This window comes from Schistocerca gregaria, chromosome X, assembly GCF_023897955.1.
Source record: "Schistocerca gregaria isolate iqSchGreg1 chromosome X, iqSchGreg1.2, whole genome shotgun sequence".
Classification (NCBI taxonomy): domain Eukaryota; kingdom Metazoa; phylum Arthropoda; class Insecta; order Orthoptera; family Acrididae; genus Schistocerca; species Schistocerca gregaria.
Window position 1 is genome coordinate 601,199,614 of NC_064931.1, and position 17,056 is coordinate 601,216,669.

At 41.7% G+C, this 17,056-nt stretch overlaps 1 protein-coding gene across 1 annotated transcript in view; it reads right to left on the minus strand.

The window, feature by feature from the left end:
- LOC126298104 (aminoacylase-1A-like) overlaps nt 1–17,056 on the minus strand; it is a 94,273-nt gene that overhangs the window by 59,762 nt on the left and 17,455 nt on the right. Inside the window, exon 2 of the mRNA XM_049989426.1 lies at nt 11,729–11,898. Within this exon, the coding sequence (XP_049845383.1) occupies nt 11,729–11,898 (170 nt within the window). The remainder of the gene's footprint in view (nt 1–11,728; nt 11,899–17,056) is intronic.

The window sequence follows — 17,056 nt, forward strand, 5'->3', positions numbered from 1 at the left end:
GGAATAGCTCAGATTATCGCAAAGGTTGATGCTTTCGAACAAAATGATACAAATCTTGGAGCTAAAGCAGATGTAGCAAGAATAGAGACTGTGAAACAAAAGAATGGGGCAAAGAAGAAGTCTGTAAGTTAATAATACATCAAAAGATTGACCATGTAGTCGAAAAGCTAAACGAGGATTTGCAGAATCCAAATTGGATAACACAAACAACAATTAATGACATTAGTAATGTAAGATCAGAGCGAAGCAAAGGTATTACGAGTAATTTGCAGAGTATGAAATATGACCAGGAAATACTTAGTTGTAACATTTCACATGTAGAATCCTCTTGTAAGGGCAACACATGCGATTCAGAGTAAACTGAGAGAAGTAGAACACAAAGTATTTCCTGAGCTACAAGAGGTTATGAGGAGAAGCAAAATCATGGGGAACAAGGACCAGCAACACAAGTAAAACATATAAAGAATTTGTTCAAGAACTCTTCATCAAGACTGCTCTTATAGCACACAAAACACAGCAAGAGGTGAAGTATTTGTGGACAGAAGGTCTGATAGTGAAAAAGTCATTATACCACAAATGGATAGGAGTAAGGTACTAGAAGTTCACGTACCGAAGTTCAATGGCTTCAAGATATCAATAAACATGGACTTGACAACCAGCGTCTGTCAGAGGTCACTAGCAAAAAATGGTCAAGTGTATACTGCATTTGTCTATGGGAGAGAAAACTATCAGTTTGGTTCTACAGAGCATCATATGGGGATAGATTACGTGTTTGAATTTGAGAAAGTTGTGAATTAAGTGCCTCATTCTACCACGGAAATACCGCCACAACAATTATTAGATTAAATCTCAGGCAGCGAAATGAAAAAAATATTATGAATACTAACTTCAGGGGGCAATAACGTTCTTTTTATTTCTAGGTAACTGATTAATACCAGGTGCCCGAGTTCACTGACAACGTGCTTCATTTTATTTTCCTGCTGTTAGTTCTTCCCCTTCTTTCATTCAGAACTATTATGTGTCTTCTTTAACGTTCTTAACTATCAAGGTTAACATGAACAAATTTTCTCGTACTGAATGCGACAACAAAGAAACAAGCTATGACAGTAAAAATCAACCCAGCAGAATAAATATCTGCATAGCATGGGTGAAAAAACAAACTAGTTGGCACATATGTGAACAGGCCACAAATCGGAAGTATAGGATTACAGATACACCAACAAGAGAACACAGTATATAGTTACAACACGACACCAGTACCATATTAATGCACATAACAAAAACGTAATATAAATTATGTGGTGAAACAATCTTTCAATATTTACAACAACGATAAAGAAAACTTAATGTTTAAAAATACTTGAAGAATAGAGAGTCAAGACGAGGCTATTATATATAACACAGATGAAATAAAGCTGTAGAAGAAGAGGATGAAGCTAAACCAGGTAAGTGAATATGACACTGTACAATAGCAGAAACTCTGGTGACAAAAATAATGGATATAACTAAACGCTGTCTGGAGATGATGTTCAGAATGTGTTAAAATAGACATATCGTTACTCTTTAGTATGAATTGAAACGACGAAGTGGTTTCTGCCGCAATGAATTATGATCCACTGATACGCGAGGAATAGTCCTGGCAAAGAGGTATGTGGTATATGGAGAGTTATCGTTATTAGACGACGAAAGTCAGCCAATTATTCACGTAGAGAGAGAAAGGAGAAGTATTGTTTTTTGGCTACAGAAAAGTCGGCCAATTATTTACATAGTTAGAGAAAGGAGAAGTATGATTATTGGGTGACATGAAAGTCGGCCAATCTTTGATGAGTGAGGGAGAAAAGGCAAAAGGTGACCTGTAAGTCGGCCATTGAGTAGTATTTATAGGTGAAGTGGTTCCTGCCAACTATTTTAAGAAGTACAAGGGAGTAGGTATATTGTCGACATTTGACACAACACCGACATGGAAATCTCATATAAGATACGAACGTAGAGAATAAGGTTTAAACAAAAGGCCATGTAATATGAAGTACAGAGAGTAAAAACACACACTGGTTTTAAATATGAAAAGAATGCGGAGTAAAGGTTAAATTAAGAATAAGATAATTAGCCCCTACTATTACAAAGTCACACAACGTCCGTATGTGAAAGTCAGTAGATACATTGACATTACATGAATTGAATCCCACTAGTGCTTTTTGTAGCAACCATGATACACAGATGTAGAAGGTATGATACCTTATTCTGTGGAATGAAAGCAACGATTTGGTAAATGAATGTGTGTGCATTATGTTTGAAGCAAGATCCTGAAACGTTTCCTCGATGGGTCTATGAATCGCAATTGTGAGCCTCCGTAAATAACATTTAAAAAGCAAAGAGCATTGGAGGTGACTCCGGCTAACGGCGTGACTCATTAGGGAACGGAGTCATTACCGAAGTAACAGATGGTGTGAGCAAGCACAGAGCTCAAAGAATGCGAAGGGCAACGCCCCAGCTGTATGTAGCTACAGCTGTGACCAAAACAAAAACATGGGTGAATCACTGTCGTAGTACGCCGTAAACATTGGCTTTGTTTATAAACACACTAAATCTAAACAAAACATTATGTATTTATATTGTAATAATGCATGAAAACAAGTTTATTTATAATTTGTTTAAAATTATTAGGAAACTCATTTAAGCCATTTTTTATTGTTTCATGGAATTGTACTGGAGATCTATGTGGGATTGGAGATGGAAGAGTAGACTGACAGTTGTTGAATTCAGTACCACTTTGAAAAGTCTGGAGTTTCACAACGCTAGACCCCATCACGGACAACCGTATCATCAAAATGGGTTGCTGTTGCGGTCTGCTTGAGTATGTTCTGGTAAAAGGTGTGAGTGTAAAGTTCTTCCGTCTCCATGTGTTTGTGAAATGTATAGGTGTTGTGCTTATTTTGTTTATAACCCTGTAAAGTGGAAGTCTTCATGACGCATTCATATAAATAACTGCAGAATGGCATGGTGCCGACGTAATAGTGAAGAAGTGTAAAGTGTAAAGACTGTTTCATCAAATTGGAAGGACGGCAATACGCCGAAAGCAACCGTGTAGCAGTATAACTTATAGTTGCTCACTTTAAAGACTGGCAATGTGCTAAAGGTGAATAACAATGTAAATTTTTCACGAGAAATATTTTGTTGAATTCGATGGACGGAAATGCGCCGATAGTAGCTTAACAGCAATGTAAAATTTATGATTCATTGAAAATTGCCCAGGAGACAGCGGACTTCTATATAGTATTCTAGAAGAAACGATAGACTAAGTTAAAAAAGAAAGAGACTATACTATCAGCAACATAAAGGTGTAGAATAATGCTAGTTTAAAGGCCTTAACTGTTGAAAAGATAATGTAATTAGTATAGAAAATGTTACTAAAGATTAATGATTATTGAGGGTAACAATTACTTTTTCTAATCACAAAATAACTAAGTCTATGATTATATAAGTTGATCAATAATCTGAAAATAAAAAAATATATAGTCTCATTCTGAAAAACAATAACAAATTACAAGTATAGTGGAATTGTATGGCTCCTGAGATGTAACTGAAAAAATTATACAATTTGAGTAAAAATTTGTTTATTTCCAAACTTGACTGTTGTCTGCGAGACCATCCCAATTTTTGAAAATCTCAGAAGAAGGGGGATGTGTAGTATTTATGGCTTTACAGCTGTCATATTCAGGTACAAGAAGCTGTTCTTAGAGCAGTTGAGAAGGCAGCTGTGGCAAGGTGACGTACTGTGGTGTGAGGTACCGATGACTGATGGTTTGTTGGTACGAGCATCGTGAGAAAGACCGCCTATATTGTGGTCCTTCTCCTTGATTGGTTGCTGCATTCGGATGTTGCGCGCCAAAATGATCATCGTCTGTTTTTAATACCAGACAAACTAAACAGCGTATTTACTATAATTTCAAATTAAGGCATCTCTCCACAGAGTGCTATCATTCCATTATTTTACAAGTATTAATAACCATCAGAACAATATAAAAATGCTAAACGAAAAGGCAGACGAAGCACTTCGGTGATCTTCGGATCGCGCCTAACTTGGATGGCGGTCGAAGTGGTTCGGCTATAAGATGATAGCTGCTTCGGCAGTTCTGAGACAGACATGTCTGCAGCGCCAGAGTCAGTTAAGATTTTGTTAGTAATCCACGGTTTGTAAAAACAGAGCTTGTTCGGCAGTGTTGGAGGTCAAACATGTCGTCTGCTGTTGAGACTTAATTTGCTATGTGTAGTTTGTATATTTGACAGCTGTAATTACGGAAATACGTAGTTCATCAGTTTGTTGAAGAACTGAAATTATTTGTGGTTCTAAAGTGGAATATAATTGTGCAGTTTCTCGTGTTCTGTCAATAAAAAGCGAGTGGCATCCCGTATAAACAAACTCATTGGGAATTTAATTATTTCTAAAATAACAGTTCCTTGTTAAGAGTTTCTTACAGCTTCAAGATAACGGATTAACGGCCTACGAGATGTTTTCTGCGCAGGGGACGACAACTGTAGAAGATTGCAGGTTGGTGAACATTTATTAGAACTTACGCATTCCACTCTGAGCGGTGGAAGCAAATTGGTGCCTCGCGTGTACTACAATCTTAGTACAAACGAGATCAGTCACACGTCATCTGTGGTAACAGATGAAGGAGAGAGATATTTTTCGAGAGGCAGGGTGTATGATACGCACGTATATATCTCCCTCTCTTCCTCTCACTCTCTCTTTTACGACTTGCCGTATAGGGACTAATTGTATACCCAACAGAAGGATCTTCTTACTGTACCAATCCTACAGTGTAGTGTCAAAGTTTGAATATTACACACTTCCCCCAGCTTAGGCTAATGGAGCAAATCCGTTGGTTCCTTTTGTATATACACTGATGAGACACAACAGTGTGTTCCCTGCTTAATAGCTTTTTGCCCCTCTTTGGAACGAAATATATCAACGATTCTGTACATCAGGGGTCCGACAGTTTGTTGGTAGGTTTGTGGGAGTATGTGGCATTTGATGTTTACGCACAAATCCCAATGGCCCCGTGCCCAATGCAATCTTAGCTGACGATGTCACTGGATCAACATGTGAACACGTAATGAACAGTGTGCTCCGAAACACTTGTGCGTGCACCAGCATTGTGCTCTTTCGGCAGAGATACCACAGATCACTGTTTATCCTGCTTTACAGAGAAGACAAGTTTCCTAACACCATGTTCTGTGAACCATTCAGCGCGTAGTGGTAGTTTCAGTATCCTACCCCTTTCCGTAGAAGCCCACGACAGTAGCACGAGAATATTCGACCAGCTACGCCGTTTTCGAGATACTAGTTCATAGGCTTTGCGTAATAATAATCTGTCCTTTGACAAAGTTGCTTAGCTCAGTGGAATTTTCCATTCGCAGCCCCTATGTTCGCTAGGGTGATCCCCGTCCTTTTATGCTCCGTTTACATACTCTTACTACCGTGTGCTCCGATACGAGCATTTTTTCCATGGCGGAGCCAGAAGAACCGGTTCACTCAGACTCTGATCTTAAACATCATCATATATCACACATCCCATCTCGAAACATACCTTGTTTGTTGTTTTCCATGCATGTTTCGCTTCAGTAACACCGTAGCACTTCATCTTACTACCTGACAGAATAGGTCGTGCTCCTGCAGCTACACATTTCGATGGCCTCCGCCATTTCACCTACGATGTGACGCGATATATTCAAGGTGTAGTAAAATGCCAGCGATGCCTTGGTATGTGTTCTCAATTACAGATGAAAGAACTCCCAGAATTCTTCAAACACACGGAAATGATTTATTCTACTTCCTTGCGATTTATTTGTCGTTCATATGAAATAACATTTTTTGCAGGTGACTGAGGTGGTAAGGAATTGAATTTATTCCACTGCAATCTGAAATAGATAATGGAATAAATTGAGTATCATGCAGTAAACAGACGTACAGTGACAATATTTCATTAATATGATGCGGTTGCGGTGCCAACCCAAGTGAAAATATTTGCTGTTCACTCCACTTTACACAGCTTCGTAATGACATTTTTATTCCTCATTGTAATGCATCTAACAACCTTAAAGGAGGATAGACGTTTAGCAATAACATGATAATTGTATAATAATCTTCTGGATTAAGCCGCGCGGGCTGGGGCGCCTTGTCACGGTCCGTGCGGCTCCCCCCGTCGGAGATTCGAGTCCTCCCTCGGGCACGGGTGCGTGTGTTGTTCATAGTGTAAGTTGGTTAAAGTTAGATTAAGTAGTGTGTAGGCTTAGGGGCCGATGACCTCTACCATTTATGTGCTGTAGGAGACTGGATATTTCTGAGTGACAAAGAAAATAACTCTGAACGGAGACAGATACCAAAAAATCTTTGTATTCGCTTTGCTTGTGACTCAGGAGTCTAACAATTTCACTAGTACAGTAAGGATTGTGGGGGTGTGAATCACACTTATTTCCTAAATAGTGCTGTGTGGGTTCTGCATAAGTTAGGGAGAAAAATGATGATATTCAGAAAGAAGTTTATCGTAGGCAGGAAGATCATGAGACTGAACACAAGCTCCAATCGGGGAAGAATGGCGAAGGAATTCGGCCTCGCCTTTGCAACAAAACGATCCGGGTATTCATTTTAAGCAATTTACGAAAATCGCGAAAAACCTACATCTGGATCGCCGGACGGGATTTGAAAAACCGCCCTTCCGAATATGAGTTGTGTCCTAACAATGCCGCAGTTCACTCGATGGCAATTATCAAAGACGATTAAACTTTGTCAAAGCATAGAGCACACATGGCACAGCAAACATAAAAAAATGAAGTACAAAAGTAGCCTGCAAATTAGATGCTTTAAATGTAAAAAATGGCCGGCCAGAGTAGCCGAGCGGTCCTAGGCGCTTCAGTCTGGAACCGCGCGACGGTCGTAGGTTCGAATCCTGCCTCGTGCATGGATGTGTGTGATGTCCGTAGGTTAGTTAGGTTTAAGTAGTTCTAAGTTCTAGGGGTCTGATGACCTGAGATGTTAAGTCCCATAGTGCTCAGAGCCATTTGATTTGTAAAAAATGGATGAGTTTGATACAGCACAAGCAATCCCAGTCTGGATTGTAATTACCCCAGGCAACAATACAGAGCGTGCAGCGATATGTGTTGCTGTCAACTACTCCAAAGGAAGATACTGTTAAATGGCTCTGAGCAGTATGGGACTTAACATCCGAGGTCATCAGTTCCCTAGACTTAGAAGTACTTAAACCTAACTAACCTAAGGACATCACACACATCCATGCCCGAGGTAGGATTCGAACCTGTGACCGTAGCGGTCACGCGGTTCCAGATTGAAGTGCCTAGAACCGCTCGGCCACAACAGCCGGCAAGATACTGTCCTCCTTGCAAAGGCACTCTCAACGCGGCAATGAGGACCGCGACCGGTAACAGCTACTGCCAGCTTCCTTTTCTACAGGACTCAGGCCTCACACATACATTGCCTCCATCAAAGGCAGCCCGGGCACCGATGATTGATGAGTGATAGTGAAAAGCCCGAATCTGTCATACCAAAACATTTGTTACTACTTTACGAATTACTTGTCAATATCTCTACCAGTGGTAAGAAATAACACACCATGTGAAAAAAGGGACTTGGAAAATGGTTTACTTCCATACTGTTATGAAATTAATATAGCGTAACAATTCGACACCATTTCGAACATAACCTTCCATACGCAAAACTGCACAGATTATTCCAGCACTGTATATACCTTGGTTTACACTATGAGAAAGAACAGGACAAAAACTAATTTCTGCAATGTAATATACACTAAGAAAGAAAGAAAACGACGTACCGCGAAGGAGTTGTGCAAATTGGTCACTAATAGACAATCTTACAGGTACCGAAAGAAAATGCAAAATTGTAAACTTCGGCGGTCGATGGATGAAGGTGTGACGCTGCAGCGCAATATTACCGCGCAGCGGACAAGGTTAATAAACAGGGGACATGTCGATTCCACGGCAAAGTCTGTTCGATTTTCATTCCATGTCTTCAGTTGGACAATGACTAAGCCTCGCAGAGAAGCGCGTGAACAATATACACAGGAGTCAGCATTTGGGAGAGGGTGTGTAGTTGGGCTCGAAGAAGCCAGTTGGAATAATAGGTGAATCGCTCGACATTTGAATAGAAACGATGCCACTGTTCGACGATGTTGGCAGGAATGGGTGAACCATGGCTGAACACAGCGTCAAGAAGGAAGCGGTCTACCTAGAGACACAAAGGAACGTGAGAACCGAAAAATCGTCAGAGTGGCGCTCAGAGCCTCAGATTCATCATTATCAACGACCGACGTGCAACTGATGCTTCGGCGCTCACAAGGACTATTTATAGACGGCTCACAGGGAAGGGGCTGAGCTCACGGCGGGGCTTGCGTCGACTACCATTAATCTCTGTACACTAACACCCGTCTGCAGTGGCGTCACACACATTCGGCCTGGATTCTCATTGACGGGATACAATTGTCTTCATGTATGAGTTTCGCTTCGAACTGAGCCCCGATGAGCAGCGAGATGCTCCGGATAGTGGTGGGATACGAACCTGGTTGTCGCCCGCCTTACGGCCCGACAACCAGGAGCGAAAGTCTGCGGTGCAATTTCGTTGACATCTGCGGCACCCTTATAGCACAGAGGTACGTCGACGATGTTCTACGCCCCGCTCTGTTGCCCTTCATGCAAACCGTCCTGGAATTTTAACACGAACCACTAACGAAAAACGTTTCAAGAAGGTGTGCTATAACGACTGAGTTATTAATGGAATTACTACGACGGAAATGACTGTTTTATTAATTTTGCATGACATACAATTCAATGATGCAGCGTACGATAAAATTTAAAAAGTACACAGGCAGGACTTAGTGCCATACCGCCAACATGGCAGTCGCCATTCTTAGCCGGTGCACTAAACTCCTTGATAGAAACATGAGATGACCTGTTTCACGAGTCTTATGCTGACATCATCCGAGATTAGGGGAAAACAAAGATAACAAGTGGAGGGGGGTGGGTGGAGGTAGACTGCAATTAATTTCACGGATTATACACACATCAAAAAAAGTTTTGCATCACCTCGGTTCCGAGAGTTCCGGAAGCTGTACAGAAAATTGGAATAGAGATCAACATAAACATCATTTCCGTCCTTATTACTGCTCATGAAAACGACACATTACATGTTTTACCACCATACTACCCACAAGTTCATCAAGGTACTGTTGGTCCAGATTGTCCCACTCCTCAACGGTAACTCGGCGTAGATCCCTCAGAGTGGTCGGTGGCTCACGTCGTCCTTAAACAGCCCTTTTCAATCTATCCTAGGCATGTTCGAAAGGGTTGATGTCTGGACAACATGCTGGGCAAATGATGCCTGTCCAATATGCTGGCGATATGGTTGCACTATCGATCGGAGGATGGCATTCACGTATCGTACAAACGTTACGGCGCCTTCCATGACCACCAGCACCGTACGTCGGCCGCACATAATGCCACCCCAAAACAGCAGGGAACTTCCACCTTGCTGCACTTTGTGGACAGTGTATCTAAGGCGTTCAGCATGCACGGGTTGCCTCCAAACACGTAGCCCACGATTGTCTGGTTGAAGGCATATGCGAAACTCATAGGTGAAGAGAACGTGATGCCAATCCTGCCTGGGCGGTCCATTCGGCATGTTGTTGGGCTCATCTGTACCGAGCTGCATGGTATCGTGGTTGCAAAGATGGACCTCGCTATGGACGTCGGAAGTGAAGTTACGCATCATGCAGCCTATTGCGCACAGTTTGAGTCGTAACACGACGTCCTGTGGTTACACAAAAAGCGTTGCTGCCAGGGTTCCTCCGAGCCATAATCCGTAGGTAGCGGTCATCCACTGAAGTAGTAACCCTTCGGCGGCCTGAGCGGCATGTCATCGACAGTTCCTGTCTCTCTGTATCTACTCCATATCTGAAGAACATCGCTTTGATTCACTCCGAGACGCCTGGACTCTTCCCTTGTTGAAAGCCCTTCCTAGTACAAAGTAACAATGCGGACGTGATCGAACCACGGTAATGACCGTCTAGGCATGGATGAACTACAGACAACACAAGCCGTTGACCTCCTTCCTGGTGGAGCGACTGGAACTAATAGGCGCTGCTCATGCATGGTTGTTTACATCTTAGGGCGGGTTTACTGGAATCTCTGATCCACAGTTAACGTCTAGCTTCCAGAGATCTGGGAACCTGGGTGATGCAGAACAATTTTTGATGTGTGTATAAAATGTACAAAATTTCAAGTACCTTATGAACTGGTTACAAAATTGACATGTTAAATTACATGAAGTCATAGTATAAAACGCATTCCCCATGTATACACATTTTGTTAAAAATCTAGTTGATAAAATGCACACAGTCGATAAAAGCCTCGTAACATCCAAGCATGTTGGCCGCGAACATGACTCTCCCATGCTGTGTTCCTTCAGCGATTCAAGACAATCATAAATAAAACATACGAGGGTGTCAGAATAAATACTGCATTACGAGAAGCTATAGAAAACATTGTTAACTTTTCGGCTATATAAATTGGTAAGTGAATCAGATGTTCTAAAGCAGTCCGATAATAGTGATTATATAAAATCAGTCTTTTGAGGTAAAAAAAACGAGAACTTGTTGAAGGAAATATTAAATTAATCAAGCGAAGTTCTCAACGGAGATAGGCGCCGACATGTCGTCCTGAATGTCTCGTGTAGTGTAATTTCATAATAAATTCGGTATCCGCGCACAGTATTCATTGTTGTGAAGGAATTCATTGTGGTTTTTAACCGTATCAGCATTAACGGGAAACATTTTAGAGACTCCATTATCAGGACGTTCGTACCAGTAGTGCAACAAAAATGGTTATAATGGCACGTACATACGTAGGTTGTAGGACACGAGGTATTGGCGGAAGTAAACCTGTGAGGACGAGTCGTGTGTCGTGCTTGGGTAGCTCAGTTGGTAGAGCACTTGCCCACGAAAGGCAAAAGTCCCGAATTCGAGTCTCAGTTCGACACACAATTTTAATCTTCCAGGAAGTTTCGGCAAGTACATAGCTTGCCACTCGCTATCCATGCAACAACCCTCCGAGGAAAAAACTGGAGACTAAGAATGATAAAGCAAACTGAGGCGGCTCTCTCAAATGTGCTACAGGCATGCCGCAGAGGAATGTTTGTAAGGTCATTCTACTTATCTGGGAAAGGGTTTATACAAACGCCACATACAGCACATGCCTTAAGTGGTGACACCACATTCAAATGACTTGCCAGGCAGCTAGGGTGTCGTTCCCATGGTCTTGGTGTGGGGTCAGGCCTCCTTACTTCACATCTGTTCGATATGGCTAATTTACATGAAAACTTCATATACTAATTTTTTGTGTCGGACAATCTCACAGGTGATATGATTTACATTTCTGGCCTGGAAATATTGGAAGACAAGTTATAAAAAAAGAAATATAGAAATTACACCAATTACAAAACGAAGATGTTGTGGAACAACGTACCTGCAGCAGAAACAAAAATTTCGTTTAATTTGTATTTTAGGTTGGAGGTCAATAAACTTTTTAAACTTGATCCACGGTTATGTAACAACTTTTGGAACGAGAAACCAACCTAAACTATAACTGTAAGAAAATTAAAACAAGAGATTTGTATAATTAGCGATGACAGAAAACTTACCGGAAACACCGGAACTACATCCATATGAGAATTCAACAGGATAGAAGATGCTGATGGTTTTTTTCCTTCCCATGTTAGCACGACGATCGGTTTGCCTGCAGTTACTGAATACACTTTGAAATCCAAACCAATGCTCTCAGCTTGTTGCTTAAGAAATTTGACACACTCATCTGAAACGAAAAGATGAAAAAAGTTAGACACAATACATTGTCTGTCGACGGCGTTAAAGTTAAATTTCTCTACCTGTGTGAGTGTGTCTATATTATTTAGCGCCAAAATGCTTTCAGTGTGGCTCATTATTACAATAGTCTTGCTACCTTATATTTGTTCTCCAAATATTTCGAAATTTTCCGACAATACTACAAAGAATATACTTAAACATATGAAACAATACTTTTTTTAGCTGAACAGTGGAATGGAACAATATATTCCCTTGACAAAGACAACATGTGAACATTTTGAATCATTTTAGGCGTACCCATACTGTAGTAGTCCAATACCAAAAGCCACAGTGATAACGCTGTCCAGATCTTTGCGATGAGTTGTCCCATTTCGCTGTGTTTTGATCACTCTAGTGAAGCTCAACTTTTGCACTTCGATGACGATTAACTTCTCTTTTGAGAGATATGACTAAGTACTGTATTAAGCAAATGTTTAGCTTTCCGCCAGTTGTACGCCACTGCCTTTCCAAATCAGCATCTGTAACTTCCGTCCTGGCAAGCCGGAAGGCTGGCTACCACGTTCCACTGTAGGAGCCGGAAAGTGAAGAGTTGCCATGTCTTAACCTCCGTTCCGGCAAGGTAACGAACTGTGTTACCACACCGAACTCTGCAGCCTACTACCAGAGCTGAAACTTTGTCGGCGCAACATGCAACAAGGCATGGACCGCCGCAGTGATGACCTGAAGTACACTATGTCTGGGCTTGGCGCTACACAGCCCTTGTGGTAGACCGTCTCTAACCTTTCTACCTTTAAATATTATACAAGAGTGAGTCAATTTGTTTCCAAACAGATTTCCAATTCTGGTTTTCGAATGCAGTTTATGACAGGCTCAGGCGATGATTTGAGCGTGTTTCCAGTGAATTTATAAAAGAACATATCCTGGTTTGTGCCCGGTTAGTATGGGCATTGTTACTTATAATGAATAAACGACATGGCTCAATTGTCACCTGTAGTTTGTTTTTAGATGTAAAGGGTGTTAACCATGGGCGTCCACTCAAGCGGGGAAAGTAAACTATAGCAAGAAGTGGTAGAAATAGTAGATTGTTGCACCTGTGTGGAAGTGTAATATCCACAAACGTAATTAACTATTGTTGTAAGTTAACATTTTGGTAAGATAAATGGGAGTCACTGCTGACTGACAGATGATTTAGCCAGTATTTAGGAACAGTTGTATTTTTTCTGATTGAAATATTATCTATTTGTGTTGATAGTGCAGTGAGCCAGAGATCTATTTTGTTTCGCAGTATACCTGAAACGACGTTTGTTTCAAACAATTGTCCATACTCATAGGAAGGACATATTGTAATCTGCGCAGTATTTTAGAGACATAGTTGAATGGTTGTGTAATGTCTGTCTGAAGTAATCCAGACAACCACAGGGGCTTACGAAGTAGAATTATTCCTAGCAGAATCATGAGAAAAAGGATGCCCAGAGGACGGCCTAACATCGCAATCCTATTTCCAGAAAGCGGATCCACATTGGGTATAATATATATATATATATATATATATATATATATATATATATATATATATATATATATATATATATATACGGTCCAGTGGTGGTTACTGTGAATTGTTGCGAGCATGGGCGACGTAAGGTTGCTTGCTGAATGGTAGGAATATTTATAACTTTGACGTAATATCGGTGACTTGCGTGTCGCTAACCTACGCCACTGACGGTGTGTGACATTTCAGAGCCAGCACCCAGCATCTATGAAAGGGCTACGATTCTCAACATACGAGATGGCCGCTTTGGCCGAGCGGTTCTAGGCGCTTCAGTCTGGAACCGCGCGACCGCTACGGTCGCAGGTTCGAATCCTGCGTCTGACATGGATGTGTGTGATGTCTTTAGGTTAGTTAGGTTGAAGTAGTTGTAAGTTCTAGGGGCCCTGATGACCTCAGAAGTTTAGTCCCATAGTGCTCAGAGCTGTTTGAACCATTTTTTTGAAAATATGATACCCGTTACCCTACCTGCCTGGCAAACCCTTGGACATACTACCCTCCCAAAATCTGACCTTTATGAATAGAACCACACATCACATCCTACTTAAATGTCAAAATGTGTTGTATTAGCACGGAGTAGACGCTGCAGGCATGTACAACAAAAAATGGTTCAAATGGCTCTGAGCACTATGGGACTTAACATCTGAGGTCATCAGTCCCCTAGACTGAAAACTACTTAAACCTAACTAACCTAAGGACAGCCCGCCCGGTTGGCCGTGCGGTCTAACGCACAGCTTTCCGGGCGGGAAGGAGCGCCTGGTCCCGGCACGAATCCGCCCGGCGGATTTGTGTCGAGGTCCGGTGAACCGGCCAGTCTGTGGATAGTTTTTAGGCGGTTTTCCATCTTCCTCGGCGAATGCGGGCTGGTTCCCCTTATTCCGCCCAAACAAGTTCGCCACGTACGCGTACACCACCATTACTTTACCACGCAAACATAGGGGTTACACTCGTCTGGTGTGAGACGTTCCCTGGGGGGTCCACCGCGGGCCGAACCGCACAATAACCCAGGGTTCGGTGTGAGGTGGCGGAGGGGCTAAGTGGACTGCGGTAGTCGTGGGGTTGTGGACCACTGCTGCTGTGGCGGGGACCGAGCCTCTCCGTCGTTTCTAGGTCCCCGGTTAACATACAATACAATACAATACAATACAACCTAAGGATATCACACACATCCACGCCCGAGGCAGGATTCGAATCTGCAACCGTAGCAGCACAGCAGTTCCGGACTGAAGCGCCTAGAACCGCTCGGCCACAACGGCCGGCATGTGCAACAATATCGCAGTAATTACCACCATAAATTATGTTGATGGGCGTCAACCACGAGTACCATCTTACATTTGCGTCTTGTTTGTACAGTCTACTGGCGGAAGGCCGCCCACCCTCTTGAACTCCCTGTACGCCATATACCAACCAAGTGACTCACCCTTAGTAACTAAATAGCCGTTACGGACACCAGTCATCGAACTTTGTAAAGGGGAGTTAATTAGTATAAAGCAGTTGGAACGATAAATGACCATAAATGTAAAGATGTAAAATATCATGTCAAGTGATTTGCAGAAGCAATGCCGGTCCTCGATCCGGTGGACCACATCATCTAAAGTTGGAAGGAATGTTATGTCACATTTCCAATACGGCACAGTAACTTGGGGCAAGGCAAGCTGGAAGGCTGCCTACCACATTCTGCTGTAGAACCTGGAAGGTATTCAGTTGTCGTGTCAGAACGGTTCTGCCCGTTTCCCAGCACTGTAGATGTTACATCTTAGCCCTGTCAATTCTACTAACTTCTACCATTTGCCTCGTTTATCAGTTCCCAGTAATGTTGTTAGTGGCTGTCATGCAAGACTGAATATAGAGAGCTCTTCCATGTGTCAAATGCATTGGAATAGCAGCTTTTTACTTCTTATGGATCGCAATTTTTCACCTACAAGAAGGAGCTATATAAAGGAACTTTCCTACTGACAAAAGCGCTCTCATAATCCATCGACGGAACTTTTACGTCTGCAATTTAGAAATGTTTAATGTGTACATGCCAAAGTCAATGTTTTTTTTTCATGCAATGTAGTTTAACCTTTGCTAAACCTACAGCTGCAAGTTTTTTGAGAAAAAAAGTCATGTATTTGAAAAAGGTCCTCGAAGTTAATTTTAATCAGCTCTAAAGGCGCCTCCTAACGTTTTCTCCATTTAATGTCACCGTGTTTTATAGTGCTTCCTTCAGTTTTCTAAAATCCCCATCACTCATTAACGTAAAAAATCATTTTCAAAACTGCACGTCTCAAGGGCAGTCCTTTAATTTCATCACTTTGAGAGTTCTGGTCAGCCATATTCCCAACTTAAGAAATTGTTGGAGATTCTTGGAATGGAGGACAGTAGGTTAGCTGTACCAACTGAAGCCCTGGGCCAAGGTGGATAAGCAACTCACACTTCCAGTGATATAACGCTGTAAGTGATAAGTAATAGGATATCAGTGGGCGTTCTGGCCCAAATAACTATCTTATCTCAAGGTCACAGATAAGGACTTCTTGTGACAGATTATACAATAGTGCTATTTAAATTCAAGGTCACCCACCTTCCCCACATACTCCCCTCCTTCCAAGGAAACCACTGGAAATTGATCGAGGGCACATATCAGCCGAACACTACACCACTAACTACCGTTTAGTCTACAAAACAACTGTCAGTATCGTTGTTCGTGCAATCGAATTCCACGTTAAATAATTAAAACTATATGCATACAGTGCATAGTTTTATAACCTATTATCAGTCCTGATTGCCTGGAGTGTACATACTTCCTCACAATTCAGCCATATTAACATTAATGCTCCAGATGGCACCATTCTGTCTTAGCATTTACATATTTGTAACTTCTCTACTCTCTATTTATGTGTAGGCCAACCACTGGAATGCGTATTTCCATGTTAAATAATTAAAACAGTATGGGTACAAAACAGTTCTATAACCGATTTATCTGACCTTGTTGCCAAGAATACGTGTGCTTCTTCATTAGTCATCCATATCTAATTTAATTCTCTGGAATATGACTTTTTAGATCTCACATTAGCCTATCTTAGTGTTCGTATCTATCACTTCTCTCATATGCCTTCTTTGTATGTGTATGGTAAGCACAGGACGATAATTATTCGTACTGGTGGTACAAAATATCTGGGTCAAGACTCAACATATCAGCACTTCCGGTCATACGGGTTCGAAAAGTGGTTCGCTACGCTTTCTGCTGTCTAATTACATCTGCTCGACACATTGCTCCTTTAGACATCTATAATGTTACAAGCAAAACCTCTCCTTTAATTATCAGAATTACTGTCATTAGATTTATCTACCTGAAGGTCCAATAAAACATGTCGTGAACAGGACGTTCGAGAAACAATTTGCAAATGTGTAACAACCCACTAACTGAGAAAGGACAAGAGTTGCGTGCAGTACAATGCAAATATAAATACAGGTCGCGGTTATGGAAATATGGGCTCACCGGTTTTTGAGGAAACATCTCGAGAGGTAACAGCCGCTGCAGACGTCATTATGTAGAGCTGCACATTACTGACAAAGTGCTAAGTTATTATCGCCACTTGAAGTGCCTTTGCAGAAA